Here is a 15919-nt window from a genome sequence, read left to right as displayed (position 1 = left end):
AGTCTGACTTCGGCTCAGGTCATGATCTCCCAGTTCATGAGGTGAGCTCTGTGCTGACAGCTCAGAGCCTGGAGCCTGCTTTGGATTCTGTGTCTTCCTCTCTGTTCCTCCCAGGCTCGCACTCTCTTTCTCTCTCAAAACTAAATAGATTTAGGGGCGCCTGGGTGGCGCAGTCGGTTAAGCGTCCGACTTCAGCCAGGTCACGATCTCACGGTCCGGGAGTTCGAGCCCCGCGTCGGGCTCTGGGCTGATGGCTCAGAGCCTGGAGCCTGTTTCCGATTCTGTGTCTCCCTCTCTCTCTGCCCCTCCCCCGTTCATGCTCTGTCTCTCTCTGTCCCAAAAATAAATAAACGTTGAAAAAAAAAATTAAAAAAAAAATAGATTTAAAAAAAATTAATATTGCCACTACTTACACTTTAAGTTCATTCCAGCATTAGATCTTAAACACGTCCTATAATTTTCACATTATCATTTTTTAACATAATAAAGCAATATTTTACGGACAATTTGTTTTAATTCAATTAAATATTACTATTACCATCAACTGAGCAATTGTCATACTACTGATAACCTTTCACAAAATTCACAGAAAGCTTGAAAACCTCCTTGGAATACACAATTTTGCCAATAGCAGGTAAAAATTACTTGTTCTGGTTCACAAACCACTGTAAATTATGGTACTATAAAATGAAATTGTGAAATATTTTTTTTAATTAGAAAATTTTATTTTTTAATGTTTATGCATTTACTTTTGAGAGAGAAAGAGAGAGAGAGAGAGAGAATGAGCACAAGTCGGGGACAGACAGAGAAAGAGAAGGAGACCCAGAATCCGAAGCAGGCTCCAGCACAGAGCCAGACGCAGGGCTTGGGGCTTGAACTCAGGAACCTTGAGATCGTGACCTGAGCTGAAGTCGGAGGCTTAACCGACTGAGCTACCCAGGAGCCCCTAACTTGTGAAATCTTAACGTGTCAATTATAATGACAGACAAAATCATACACCACAAAATCAAGAAACAAAATTAAGTAATCGTTTTCTGGCCAACACGTGCTTCCTGTACATCCTTCCCATGTCCCTTTCCCGCTGTTCTTATAATCTGCTGCCACCCTATGTGTTCAAATAACACAAATTGTCCCCAAATCTAAGAGTGAGAGTCACACAATTACTTCTAATACACATCTTGTTTTGGTATTAAAATGATAACGCAGAGGAATACTGCACAAGAATCAAAAATAGATCTACTATTTGTTTTATAAAAATTAGTTTTATTTGACTCCAAGATGTGTGTTTTCTTTTATAACACATTCTTTGATCCACAAATCTACCAGTCTTTAAAATTTGGAAGAAGGAAGAAAAAGGCTGTTGTGGTATTGTTCTTGCCAATTCTGATATGGACTAGACAAACAGTGCCACAATACTTTTTTGTTTCTAGATCATAAATCATCCCGTTCATGTAAGTATGAGGTAATTAGTCCTTCCCTCTGCATATATATACAATGTCTTTGAAAGGATGTCATATGAAATTAAATGAAAGACTTAGGCTCTGTGCTCTGAAAAAAAGTTCTAGAAAAAAGATGTCAGAAATGGATGAGAAAGATGATTTTGTTACTTGAATTATCCAATATATTTGCTAAAATTTCTCTGAAGATTTATTCATAAGATAATATGATGAATGCCAAGTGGCGAGAGAGGATCATTTGTCCAGGCATTGAGGATGTGGAATCAAACAAATTGATTTGCTTAAGTTATTAGCACATTTTATTAGCCCGTGTGAAAAAATGCATAGAATATTTAACTAAAAAAGGAGAGTCAAAGAGTACTAAGTTAAATAATTTATCAAATGTTCGGTGATAAGACATTTCTACAAATTATGATTACAAAGTTAAATATTCTATCTTCAAAGTTAAAAAGAAATTCCACGGTTATGCGTGGAGGTTATGCGTGGAGGAGTCATTTTCCTTTGTCTGAAATCTTAAAGGTAACTAGCTCATATGAGGAAAAAGCTATAAGTACAGCTAAAGATAGAAGAGTGGCTTTTATTTTTATATTTTTATTCATTTATTCTTTCTTTCTTTTCCTGATGGCTTGTGGTCCAGAGGATACTATTGTATATGAAGAGCTTTATTTGTTTGTTTTTTGTTTTTAACTTTAGGAGCAAGGCCTCTTGCAATGAATTTCCTACAAAGTATAGTTTCCATAGAAACTGTAACTGTCTTTTATTTTCACATGTACCATTTAGAATTAGTTGACAATAATAATTATAGACTACTTTGAGATAAAACACTGGCTGTACAGCAAAGACATGTATAAAGACATGGTTTCAGGAAAATTTGTCCTGGTTTACAGAAACCGAAATTATTTTTTAAGGAGGATTTGGTTTTCCTACTTAGAAAGATGATTGAAATTCTATCTATGCACCCAGTGTGAAGTATTGAGGTGATTATTGTTACATGTCAAGGAACGTCTACTTTCCATAATTTCAAAATCTCATTTGTTATCCTAAAGTTTTGTTTCTCTCTCTTCCTTTTCCTCTCTGTGTCTCTGTCTCTGTTTCTTTGTCTCTGTGTGTGCTTCCATGCATGCATGTCTGTAGCACGCAGCAAACTTTTCAAAACTTCTTCTGTTCAATTATTATTTCTTTGGAAATAATTTGAATATTGAACAATAGAATAATGTAGAAAATCATATATCACCATTATCTTCTTTTACTTATAAAACTTCTTAGACTATAGACCTTCTAAAGAAGGCATATAATTGGAAGAAATGTCACTTGACTTAGAATATGAAAAGGAATTCCAAAAGTTAACTTATTTTCCATTACTTCGGATTTAGTTTCATCATGTTGTTGAAAGCTAAATGTGTTTATCTACCTCAGTGGTTTTACATTAGCTAATCTAGACACATGAAAGTATTTTTCAGAGTCATTGGATTTTTACTAGTGCCCTATTAAAATAGTATCATCCTGAGTGTGATGGTACCAACTCAGAAATGAATGGGACAGGATTTAAGTTATCTTGAAATTTCCCCTGAAATAGCATTTTGTTAATGCTATTTTTTGTTTGTTTGTTCAAGAATAAAAGTAAGTAGCATGGCAATAACAATTTTATGCAGCATCATTAACTATGGGTGCACCTCGGTACACAATAACGAAAAAGTGTTTTCTAAGATACCAAATTTCCTTTGAGGTAGAGAAAAGCATAAGCAGATGAGAATTTTCTCTATAAATAACTCTTTTAGGATGCGAGGGTCCAGTGGGGTAATAATGTGCTGCGATGAGGAGCTGTGGCTAGTAGAAGAGGTGGATGATGGCTACCGGCTGTCATTTTGAGACCAACTGCAATAAAGAATGCTCTTTTCTAAATTTTCATTTTCTAAATTTCCCTCAGAAAGAGGGGCCCATGGGATTCACGGGGGGCTACTTCTGAACCTGTGTAGGGAAGCAGACCTGGGTGTTTCCAGGGCTTGACATTGGTGGCCATAAAAACCCATCGTTCAGATCTCCTGAGCAGAGCACAGTTGACTGACAGCCTGATCTGTTGTCCTCTGAGTACAGTGCCATTTCTGAAAGAGATGGGCTACTTCTCCATCGACTTGGTTGACGTTTTCTCAGAAATGGGCTATTATCAGAGATTGTTTTTACTCAATCCTTCTCTCTCTTTTTTCTTTACAGATGTCAGATTTGCATCATGGTCTGAAAGTTCTTCCCACCTTCTCTAGACTTCTCCCGTTTATCCATCAAGGCCTTCCCCCTCCACCTCCCCAGGTAAATGTCTTTCATGTAATTGGTATTACAATAATCACTCGTCTTGGCATCTGCTTCTCAGAGGATTTGAATTAACACAAAGTTTGGAGAAAATATAAATAATTTGCAGTTAGATGTGGTAATAATGAGATATTTATTGGATATTCAGGTGTAGATATTGAACAGGCAGTTGCATACAAAAATCTGAAGATGCAGGAAGTGGGGGGGAGGGCTAGTCTGGAGACAAATTTGGAAGTTGACTATCAATGATACTTAAGCCATGAAACAGGATGGGTTTATGAACGGGGCAATGTAAATAGAGAGGAGAATAGATCTGAAGATTAAATCCTGATTAAACATCTCAACCAGAAAAGATGAATGAGCAGTGGGGTAGAGGGAAATCAGGAGAGTGCAGTGGACTGAAAGTCAAGAGAAGAAAGTGTGTCTAGCAAGTCAATAACCTTATAAAATGCTGCTGATGGATCAAGCAATATGAATTCTAAGAATTAATGACTGAATTTATCAGTGATTGGGATAATTGTTGACCTCGAGAAGAACAGTTTTAGGATACGTAGCGTTGGGAGGCTGATTTGAGTGGATTTTCAAGAAAGAATAGGGAAAACAGTGAATATAGAAATGGAGTAAGTGAATATAGAAAATGCTATCAAGGAGTTTTGCCATAAAGGAGACCAGGGAATGGGGTGTGTCCTAGAGGGTGATATAGGTTCTAGGAGCTTTAAAAATTCATTTGTTTGCTTTTGTTTTTATTTTTAAGATGGGAACAATCAATCATGTTTTTGTGTTAATAGAAATGATCCCCTAGCAAGGGGGAAAAGTGATGGTGTAATAGGGAGAGGGGGAAGGCTTCCTGAAGCAATGTCCTAGAGTTGGAGAGGAGGGGTAGGATGGACAGTTCAATTCACATAATAGGAGGAAAGGCAGAGTGAATAGGCACAGGTGGAGGTAGGTGGATAAATGTGGGTGTCGGCCCTTGTGGAAAATGTGATTCTATTTTCTCAGTGAAAGTGGAATGAAAAGGAGGTGTTAGAGGTCTATATTTATCTAGAGAGAGTGAATACATTCAGGAATTGCAGTATGATTGCCTAGCAGCATTAAGAACCCATTTGGGGTTGTAGGCAAGAATGTAAAATGAGAGCAGTCTGCATACATTGGTTTTTTCTGTACTCATGATCAGCTCTGCGGAGGCAGGCACAAGTAGGCACTGGACTGGATTTAATTAGGCTTTGGGTCTTACTGATTGAATACCAAAAAGGAAGAGGGGGGCAATGGAGTTGAGGGGGTAGGCAAGGGAGTGATTCTAATATAAGGCAAGTGAGGACATGGAGATGGTGAGTATTCAGGTTTCCCATTAACCCTAAAGACATCATGTAAGCAATTACCTGCAGAGTTTATGAGTAAAACTCTCCTTATGTGACTTTTTTTTAAGTTTATTTATTTTGAGAGAAAGAGAGAAAGAGAGAAAGAGTGTGCGCCAGCAGGGTAGGGGCAGAGAGAGGGAGAGAGAGAATCCCAAGCAAGTTCCATGCTGTCAGCACAGAGCCCAATGTGGGGCTCAATCTCAGGAACCATGAGACCATGACCTGAGCCAAAATTAAGAGTCAGATGCTTAACTGACTGAGCCACCCAGGCACCCTTACATTTTTATTTCATGTATCAGCATGGCTTGGAGCAATGTTGGGAGTGGTGGTGCTTTGCGAAGGAAAATCACCAAGGGAAGCACTAACACATGTCATTTGCCAAATGGTATCTTGGGCCAGAATTGAAGGACTGATAAGACAGAGATATTAATGGCTAATATTTCAAAAGAGCAGGCTTTTCATGTTAACAAAATGTTTCAGTGGAAATGTTTGTCGAAGCATTAATCTTACCCTATGATAATATTTTGCTTGGATAACTTGGGCCAGCATATATATTCTCTGCAAGGGCTTAGTCAAAAGATTTTAATAGGAGTAGGAATTCCACAATGAAACACAGTACTAAGATTTCTACCTCAGTTAACTTCTTTGTGCATCTAATTCATTATACTTAATACTACTTTGTATTAAAATGACAAATGCAACAATTCCTTGTATATACAGGAAAAAAACCCGGTAAAACACGAACATCACGCCAGTTCTACTAGAGATACCACAGTGATTTCTTAAAATTGCTCTTTTAGGTACTCAAGCATTACCTCTGTGCACACAAATGTTTTTAATTAGTGTTGTCTAAATAGCTTAAAGAAAGCCAATAATTCCATTATTGATATTTCCAAACAAATTAAATATATTGTTTTATAGCAATAAGTCTTACATTTCTGAAAAATATCAAATGTTTTTTAAACGATGGGATATAAAATTAACAGATACTTCATATGTTACTTAAATTAAATTTGGTTTGCTTATATGTACATTGCTGAATAAGTACACTGATATTTTATATAACAGCAAAGGTGACTAAGCAGTGGTATTTAAAATTTCTTTTGAAATGTCCACATCTTGACAAAATATATACTACTAACATACCACATTTGTGAAGAACATGCTTAGAGTCTTTGGTGGTAGAAAAAAAAATCTATATAGAATACATATGGTTTTTTCATTTTTCTTATTTTTTGTTTTATAGCTACTAATTATTCTAAAGATAGTATTTTTCTTGTCTTATAATGACTGTAAGGCATGACAATGACCTTTCCTTATAATCAACATTCTACCTCTGAGAATAAGCTGAAATTTTTCTTAAGGCATAGTAAACCTCTCCATACACAAGAAATTGACTTGCCTGCCTACAAAGTGAATCCCTATCCACAACTGTGTGGGAATAATGAAATCTATAATATGACTTTTGGGAGTATCATTTTCACGGTTCAGCAGATTAGGATTCATTCCTGGCTCTGTCACCTGTGTATGGGGTGTGTGAATTTAGCCAGGTTACTTCACCCTCCTATGACTCCATTTCATCATCTGTGTTCCCCTCACACTGTTGAATAGAATATTAAATACAAGAGAGTAGGACTTGGTCTGCTTTAAGAATCCCTAGTGCCCAGCGCACAAATGGGTCCTAAATAAGTGTTTGTTGAATAAATAAATGTAATACTTAAAGCAGGATAACAGTAATTGTTTAATAGGGATATTTTGGGATTAATGACATAATACATCTTGGGCATAGAGCACAGTCCTAGATCAGAGCAACTATTCTTAATGGGGAGAGTTCTAGAGAAGCCACAGTAAGTTTGGCTTCTGTGTCTTATCTCCCCTTCAGATTATGGGTGGGATTTATACTAGAATTAGTGACCCTATGCTATCTTCCAGCACCTGTGCATTGTGTAAGAGGGAAAATATTTACTTTATTACCATTCATATCTCCTACATCTTTCACGATATTTGGGAGAAGTGAAAACAGGCCAAGTGGATTAAAATATTTTAACATACAACCTAAAGCTCATGACACCACTGAAAATGTTTTCAGAGCTTAAACACCAAACACCAGAGGTAATATACATGATATTTTATTGATTTAAGATGTGTATTTAAAACCTTACTTATCCAAAATCTGGACGGATTTTATAATCAATGGCATCTTATAATTGACTGGGTTCTCTCTTCTTTCCTTCCTTTCTTCCTCCCTCTTCCTCTTTCCCTCCCTCCCTCCCTCCCTCCCTTCCTTCCTCCCTTCCTTCCTTATTTCCTCCTTCCTTTCTCTGTCCTTCCTCCCTTCTGTCCCTACCCCTCTCCTTCACTCCATCCCTTTTGTTTTCGTGGTTCATAATATAATAAAGTGTTTTAACTAGAATTGATGAAATATGGTATAGCCATATATTAAAGCAGTATTTCTCAATATGTATTTCTTATCACCACCCAACCCAGGCAAGGAGCCTTTTAGGCATTTTTTTCTCTAATTTTCCACTTCATGAAATTTTAACACCATAGGTATACTCTATATCTGTTTATGTATTGCATGTATGTATGTGTTTTCTGAATAAAAGGACAGATTTTTCCCCCCCCCCTAAGAACCAATATCATCCCTTTGGGACACTATTACACCCACTGAGAAGGCAGGTATTAAAGTGACACTCCATATCACTCTTAGTTTTTAAAAACTCATTTACTAGAATATTGGGAATCATCAACTAATTCTTAGGTTTAGAACTTTTGGTTTTAATCATATAACAGAATGTCTAGGAATTTTATCATTATCACAAATGACCGTCAAATGCTGTCAAATGCGTGCAAAGTTGGAACATTTGCTATTTACCCCAAAAGCCAGAAAGCTATCTATAATATTTTTGTTAACAAATAAAAGATTTTCAAGTTCATCCAGTGATATCAGTCAACATATCATTCTCATTTTATGAAATAAGACTATTTAATACTTTTAGTGTATATTTTTAGGATGTTCACTACTTCACCTTTACACATTCGTGATTTTAAAGACATAATTTGAACACCACATCAATAAAGAGATTTTTAAAGACCATCTAATTTCCAAGGGGTACAAGAGAAACCTGCTTTAGGCTACACTACTGCACTCCGTGGAGACGATGAGAATGTACAGTTCTTGAAGCCCCTGTTCTGTCAGTGGTTAAGCAGCCTGGGGATTCCCACCTCCAACAGTAATGACTGAAATCAGAAGTTAGTCCCTCTGTGATGAGTGGTTTGCACCAGAGGGAAGACACCATCTATGGCTATCAAATCAGGATTTGCGCTTGCAAAGCTAATTGTTGTATGTAACAACTTTAACCGATGGAGGAAGGAGTGATTTATTTACTTGAAGAATGTCCAGTATGTTCTTAAATGTTCACTTACCTTTTCTCTGGGCCGTGTAGCTTAACTCCCATTCTTTTTACATTAGTGGTGCAAAAAACCTTAAAATTAGTGATGCATAAAACTTTTAACTTTGTTGGATGTATTGCACTATTATATTTGACAATCCAGACATTTGGCCTACTTGTATTGGGTTATGTTAAATGACTATTTTTTGCGGCTCAACTGTGTCAAAACAATGTGCACTCGATTTGGGGGACGTGAACTATTCTAGCAGACCAAGCAAAATATCAGCAAAAACTAACACAGGTGGTATACTCAAAAGAGACTCTTCAACAGTACATAGACATCCATATCAAGGCTTTATCAGTTGAGTTAGTTGTACACAAGCTTTTGTAAATAAACTGAAAGTGGCTTCAAAACCAGAAATCATCTCCTCCACTGCTCCTAGTACTTGCCCTTTCTCTGCCTTTTAACCGAAGCATTTCCATGATACTCCGGGCATAGACATCTCTCAAGTTCACACTGATGTATGAGTCAGTGGCTATATTCTTGGTAAGCTTCTTCAGAGCTTCGCGCTGTCTAACAGCTGCTTCCTTGAGCTTTAAGGTGAAATAGCAAGCGGAGAAGCGGTCGTTAATAATAGCAATAGGCAAGGCCAAGACAAGGATTCCTGATAATATGCACATGAAGGCCACGATTTTGCCTGTGGTGGTGTCTGGTCTAATGTCCCCGTATCCCACAGTAGTCATGGATGTTGTGGCCCACCACCATGCACAAGGGACACTTGTGAAGGTTGTGTCAGGAATACTCTGCTCAGCAAAATATTCCACAGTTGAAAATATAGAAATTCCCACAGACAAAAAGAGGAGCAGTAGGCCGACTTCTTCATAACACTGGGTGATTGTCATCCCGAGTGAGCGTAATCCTGTAAGAGAACAACTGCTGTCAGTCCCTGGGCACCTCTTCCCTCCCCCACCCCTCTGCTTTCCTCCCTTCCCTCTCCTTTCTGACTATCCACCCACAAATCTGCATTTCACATCTAATATGCCTGCAGCATTGGGCAGTGGTTCTGGGGATAGAGATGAGAAATCATTATCTTTTTCTTCAGGGAGCTCATAGTCTAGTTGGTGGGGCCAGATTGAAAAAGACAGAAAGAAATATTTACTAAACACCTACTATTTATACCAAAAAAAGTGACAGATGAGACTAAAAAGCAGGCAGTGGATGTATGATGGAAATTATATGTTAATCCACAAAATGGGAGGCCTGTGCAGCATCGCAAGTGGAGGGCTCACTTGGCAGACGTGCATTTCAATGTATCGCTTTGGCACACTTTTCTGATGCTGGTTTTATGCCGTCTCTTTACATTTGATGTGTCTGCTTTACTCACCCTCCCAATGAAGTTGAACATAATCAGGGTATTGTTATCTGAAAGCCAGAAGGGGTAAAGGATGTCCTCCATGAGAATAAAGTGAGTGAGGCATCATATGCAAGCTGACGTGAAAACATCATGTGCAATCATGGGACATTCTTAACGGTTTACCATGTCCTGAACTCCCATGACACCCACTGAAATGTGCACCCTTAATACCAAAGCCATGGGGAAACATTTCCCTTGAGTACATAGAATTTCTGCTTTCCTGTACAGAGATAGACTAGAATACAGATTATTCCTTTCACTGCAGAAAGGTATGGGGGACTGAAGCTACTAGAAAATTCATTCACTGTGAGGCAGTGGTGTGTTCCCTATTACTATTCTGAGGACATATGGAACCCCTGGGAGACACACCCAAGAGAATCCAATCCCATCTCTAGAGAGACTCAGCCCCTAAGGAGAGTCAGTTGAGCCCATAATGGGATTACAATTTGAATAAGGTATCTCCCCTGACAACTAGAGTTCCTGAACACTGCTAAAAGCATATCCACGTTTTGAAGTCATATCAGTCTGAAGCCAAAATGATACTGTCTCTGAAGGTCGAAGTAATATCTCCTAGAATTATTTTAATTTTATTCACTAGAGACTATTTAAAATTCATTAAAATACCATTTGTGCTCTCATTATTTTTAAATTTTGTTCTTAAAACTTTGAGATATTCTTAAATTATGTACCAAGTATTTTTAAAGATTGAGGAATATTAATTTTGACGTTTAACTTCAAAAGAAGATTTTTTTAAGAATACCTTTAGAATACCTTTTAGAAAACTGGCCTTGATGTGTCTGCATTGAATTGTATTTCTGAAATAAACTGACCACATTTGAGAAAAACCACAGTGAGGAGACTGTTTTCATTTCAAGATGAAATGTTCTAAATAATTTTGTAAAGAAAAACAAAGTTGTCTGAATTTCTGCACATTACATCTATTAACTCAGATAATCCTCAAAAAACAATAGGAGATTGATGTAATTATTAGGCAATTTTACAGATGAGAAGATTGAGGCACAGAGAAGTAGCATAAATAGTACAAAGTTACTGAACCAGGATTTAAACTTAGGCTCTCTGGTCCTCCTGTTATTCTATAATACCTCTCAACTTATATTTATAGTTTAATACATGGGGAAATATGTCACCTACATCTACATTTTGCTAAATGTAATGTTTAAGATAAAATTGTCAAATATTTATGGAAGCATTCATATCCTTTCAATAAATTAAGTCTTTATTAATACTTTGTACCGCTTTGGAACTGAAAAAAACCTTTGAAGACATGACATTGTGGAAATTACTATTATTTTCTTTTTCTTTTCTTTTAGGAGCAAATGTAGTCTTTACTGGGTGTTTTTAAATTGAATCCTGTGAAGAGTTTATAAATACTAGAAGAAAGCATCCTATTATGTGTGTCAGAAAACAAAGAGTGGTACTTGTAAAAGTTGTTGGAAACCCCATTATCACATCGCTGGTATGGGAGACTAGCTAGGAAAATACACTACCAAAATTATGTTCGAATAAGTCCTAATTACCTCAGAGATGTGGGGGAAAAACATATTTGAGGTTAATTTCTCCCTATATTAATAGGAAGTGACAACCACCACAAACTTCTTTGAGGTGACCAACCAGGCACATATCTGGGGGAATAAGGTGGAAATAGCTAAATTATTTGTATTCATGTGTATTGTATTAATATGTATCATATTAACATGGCATCCTACTGGAGTGTTTCTTAATGTATGGTCCATCAAAATCACTTGTAAGCTTGTTAAAATGTATGCTCCTTGATCCAACCCCAAATACTAAAATCTGACTCCTCATGGATTGGAGATCAGAATTTGCCTTCTAACAAGCTTTTCAAGGGATTCTTATTCTTATTTTCATTAAAATCTAACATCAGTTAACACTTATATACTCCAGAACACCCAACAGCCATAGGACCAGCCACTGAAAATTGCCACCCTCAGGGAAATAGGGATCATCTGTAATGGATTTGTGTGACTTCCCCTGACATTGTCTGTAACTTTCATGCACGATTGTTGTTGTGTGGGAACTTTTCTAGGGGGAATGTTCATTAGATTTTCAAGCCTTCATATGATACAAGCTAAGGAATTTCTGTTACTATCTCTCTCATTCATCGCACTTTAGGGACAAGAAAATTCTTAGATACTAGACAAAGCATTTAGTAATTAGTATCTTCTGCTTTCTTCCAAAGCAAATATTTCCATTGCTTTGTCAAAAATTATGGGGCGGCAAACAGTGCCTGGTCATCTCACTTTCTGCATGGCCAGAGAAAGCATTGCAAGACTGACTTTTTTTTTTTTTTTTTTTTTTTTTTTTTTTTGCCAAGGAATGTGTGTGGTAAGCCCTTCCTTGGACACAGAAGAGAAACTGGCTTATGTCCTTATGTATCATGAATAATTTCTGCATCTCTTTTAACGTGCTGTTTATACATATATTATCTAGAACTTTCTTGAGGCCGAGTGTCTTTAATTTTTGTACATCTTCTGAGCAGCCGGTTGAAATAAATTGAGGTTAACAAGTGGTCAAATTGTTTCTTACATGTCATATCGAGAGAAGGAGTGTGGGCGGCATCTTCTTTATACTTGTGATAACAACTTCCCAGCACCATTTTGGTTGGGTAAAGTATGAGAGTTGGTAATTTTGAGTGTCAATTCAGAGTCACTTCCCTGGGACTACAGTCAAGCACTAATGTTTACAAACAATGGCAAATTAAAAAGCATCACTGAAATTTGAATACCTGTGGAATGTCTGCCCAGCTTTAGCATGCGTAGAGCCCTGAGCAGCCTCAAGACCTGCACAATGCGCCCCACATTTTCCAGCTCCTGTGTAGTCTGGCTCCCACTCAGGCTCTCTACCAGAAGAGTGATGTAGAAGGGCAAGATGGCAAGGAGGTCTATGATGTTCGGCACCTTCCTCAGGAAGCGGCACCTGGCCCGCACGCACAGGAGGCGCAGGATGAACTCGCCAGTGAACCAGCTGATACACACGTACTCCAGGATTTCCAGCAGCTGCAGGTCCAGCCAGCTTAATTCAGCTGACATCAGGGCCATGTTGACGATGGACACCACCACAAAGATGATGGAGATGACCCCAAAGATTCGAGCAGCTGTGGAAGATCCAGGTTTCTCCAGGATGTTCCAGAGCTTCTGGCGGACAGTGGGACAAGGTCCTTGTGAGAAGTCCTGTTCACTCTCATGTTGACTCTCCTGGTCTTCTGTGTCCTTCTTAAAGTCTAACGTTTCACTCAGCTCCTTCCTTCTGAAGTATCTTTTAGAAAAAACAACTTGGTGATTAGTCTAACTTTTTAAAAGTACAGAAGTAAAAATAAAATAAAATAAAATAAAAGATTAAACTTAGCAGAGAGGTCATGCTTTTTTATTTCAGTAAAATGCAGAAAATGTCCATTCAAATTTTACCCGGGCTGTCTCCTGCCCACAGTACCCCAAAGTTCTCATTTAAGATTATTATTTTTAAAATGGTACTTTCTTGTTAGAAGTTTATACAAAAGGATTTATACATAGCAAGTCTACTTTAATGCATTTTATTACCCATTTTTCTTGTAACAAGAACAGAAGTTTGTCCTATGGAACCTTTTTGTGTGTGTGATGTAAAGGTATTCATGACGAAATGGTACCAATAGCAAAATAAAAGGAAAGTCGTCATCAAAGTCCCAGAAACATTCACAGTCAAGGAACCAACTTTCTATCTTCTGTATTTAAAGCAGTTCTCCACCCAAGTCTCAAGTTAAGGGTTCTCAGTGATAAATGATAATGCTCCCTACTGAAACCTACATCCCTATACATGCATCTTCTGGATCATAGCTTTTCTAACTCATTCAATCATCAAGTATTCATTGCAGGCCTGACCTCCTTTGTCTTAAAAACGGATTGGCACGCATTTATCCAAAAAAGGAGGAGGTTTAAAAAGTTCCAATCGAAAGCTGGCTTTGACACTTTTCGGACCCACCGCCACCCCACCTTTCAGCTCAGAAGTGGCCTCAGGTGTTTTTTAGGCCTGCGTTCCGCGAGGATTCCGAAGCCTCACATCTTATCTCTGCCGCCCTCTCTCCACTGCGCCCGCCTCCCAGCCCGGCCACCGCACGCCTCCCGGGTACCTGTCCCTGCAGCAGGAGTCGATGCTGAGCTCGTCGATGCCCCAGTATTGGATCTCCTGAAGGAAGGAGAGCGCGCACAGCTGCTCCATGACGTGCAGGCGGCCGGTGCGGTAGTAGTGCAAGACGTAGCGGAATGCCTGCGAACTGCGGTCGAAGAAGTACTCGTTGTCCACGGGGTTGGCATCGTCGCAGAGCTCCAGGGGGCTGGGCACGGCGGCCAGGGCCCCGCGGCGGCGGCACGAGGCCACCACCACGGCCAGCTTGCCCAGGCGCGTGTGCGGGAAGCAGGACAGTGCCTGCTGCGAGAGCACGAAGCGGCTGCCGCCCACGTTGACCGTGAAGCAGTCCCCGAGCGCCAAGGGCTCCCCTTCGCCCTCGCTGCAGAAAACGCTGGACTCCAACGAGGTCAGGGAGCAGCTGTCCAGCGACGAGTCCAGCGGCGCCCGCCCTCGGGAAGGCAGCTCCATCCCCGCCGCCGCTGCCTGAGGGCGCCACAAAGTTGGGGGCGCGCCGGAAGCCTCGGTCTAGCGAGGGTGGTGGCACGGCCCCTGGCGGCGGCCGGGATTTCCCTGGTTCCCGAGGGGGGTGCCTCCCACCCGCGCACCCCTGCGCTCGTTCCCCCTCCGGCCGCTAGGGCGCGGCGAGTGCGCGACAGCAGCGCAAGAGCCGGGCGCGCCCAGGCTGCGGGGAGGGGAGGGGGTCGCGCCCGGGCGAGTGCTCAGAAGCGGTCCCAGCCAGGGACAGCCCCAGGGCACACCTTCCGGGATTTACGCCCTCAGCCCCCGCTAAATCTGCGAGGGAGATTCCTAGCCCGGGAGGTGTACGTATTCAAAGCCTCGTTACTTAGGGGGTGGAGCGGGCGTGCAGGGGGAGGTGGCGGGTCTAGAGTGGAGGAGGAGGACAGGATGCCTCTTAGGGGAACGAACGCACGCAAGGGGGATGGCAAGACTCACTCCAGCCCAGGAGACCGAGAGGAAAAGTTCAGAAAGCCGAGGAAGTGGTAACCGGGTCAGAGTCCTTTCCAACTTGAGGATATATATTCCTCCGTCTCCTTTTACTGAGGCGGCTTCACAGGCCTCCCCGGGAGTAGTCGCTGGGGGTATGAGCACGTGGGGGAGGGGGCGCCGGGCGAGGGGGCCGCATCATCTGCTCCCATTCATTCTCATCCTAGTCTGATTGTCACTCGCGCTCCATTTTCTTCTCCCTCCGTCTGTTTCTGACCTGCTGGTTGAGAAATTGATGATGACTTTTAACTGAAGTCCCAGTGAGTGGCTAAGAACTAGGGGTCACCATTGCCTCGTATCGAGGCACTTTGCGCCCTTCGGTTTAGCCATTTCTGCTCGAAGAAGTTTCCCGGAGAGCAGGCGTTCTGGGCGCGTTCCCCGGCGCACAGCGGAGCTCTCATTTTAGGAGAAAGGGAAGGCAGAAAGACAAGGAATAGAACAAGCGTGGGCTGGGGCAGGAGTTTAAATAGTACCGACGGCTGGGTGAAGGGAGCAGCCGAGCGCCTTGCCCAGGTGAGACCAGAGGTGTACCCACTGGGCCCCTTGGAGTCGAGCCCCAGCCCACCTGTTGGACACGGGGTGGGGGCGGGGAGGAGGACAGGGTGACTCACCTTCCGCTCCTGGCACATCAGTGCAGCGCTCAGAGGCCGCGGCTGGTTAGGTAGCCTTTGGTAGATTCTCCCGGTGTACACGTGAGGTCTGACTTGACAGGTCCAGGAGGAAAACTGTGTTCGAGGCTGAGCTCTGCACTGGCGCTTGCTGCCTAGCCTCGCCTCATCTCCGCCGCCTCCGGCTCTGGCCCCTGGGCCGCCCCCGCCCGCGCTAGCGAGCCATTCGCGGTTTCC

At 40.9% G+C, this 15919-nt stretch overlaps 1 protein-coding gene and 1 long non-coding RNA gene across 2 annotated transcripts in view; one reads left to right on the top strand and one right to left on the bottom strand.

Annotated features, from left to right (window-relative positions):
- Positions 1 to 3905, top strand: part of LOC147571891 (uncharacterized) — a 207165-nt gene extending 203260 nt beyond the window's left edge. Inside the window, exon 4 of the long non-coding RNA XR_015246668.1 lies at positions 3669 to 3905. This is a non-coding gene — a long non-coding RNA (uncharacterized LOC147571891). The remainder of the gene's footprint in view (positions 1 to 3668) is intronic.
- A 3835-nt stretch (positions 3906 to 7740) lies between these two features.
- Positions 7741 to 15013, bottom strand: KCNV1 (potassium voltage-gated channel modifier subfamily V member 1). The gene is made up of 3 exons (XM_025922832.2): positions 14071 to 15013; positions 12694 to 13223; positions 7741 to 9431 (listed from the first exon to the last, which is right to left on the bottom strand). The coding sequence occupies exons 1-3, from the start codon at positions 14535 to 14537 to the stop codon at positions 8920 to 8922; spliced, it is 1509 nt and encodes a 502-aa protein (XP_025778617.1). The 5' UTR covers positions 14538 to 15013; the 3' UTR covers positions 7741 to 8919.
- Positions 15014 to 15919: the final 906 nt, after the last annotated feature.

The sequence above is a fragment of the Puma concolor genome, chromosome F2, assembly GCF_028749965.1.
Source record: "Puma concolor isolate L17-30 chromosome F2, mPumCon1.1.hap2, whole genome shotgun sequence".
NCBI lineage: Eukaryota > Metazoa > Chordata > Mammalia > Carnivora > Felidae > Puma > Puma concolor.
This window is presented reverse-complemented; position numbering and strand designations above follow the sequence as displayed.

What these genes read in the sequence shown, in the direction of transcription:
- KCNV1 (XM_025922832.2), bottom strand. Translation starts at nt 14,537, where the DNA reads ATGGAGCTGCCTTCCCGAGGGCGGGCGCCGCTGGACTCGTCGCTGGAC. An exon ending in GACTCCTGCTGCAGGGACAG is followed by an intron (nt 13,224 to 14,070) that starts GTACCCGGGAGG and finishes TTTTTCTAAAAG; the next exon opens with ATACTTCAGAAGGAAGGAGC. An exon ending in GCTGGGCAGACATTCCACAG is followed by an intron (nt 9,432 to 12,693) that starts GTATTCAAATTT and finishes GTTCTCTTACAG; the next exon opens with GATTACGCTCACTCGGGATG.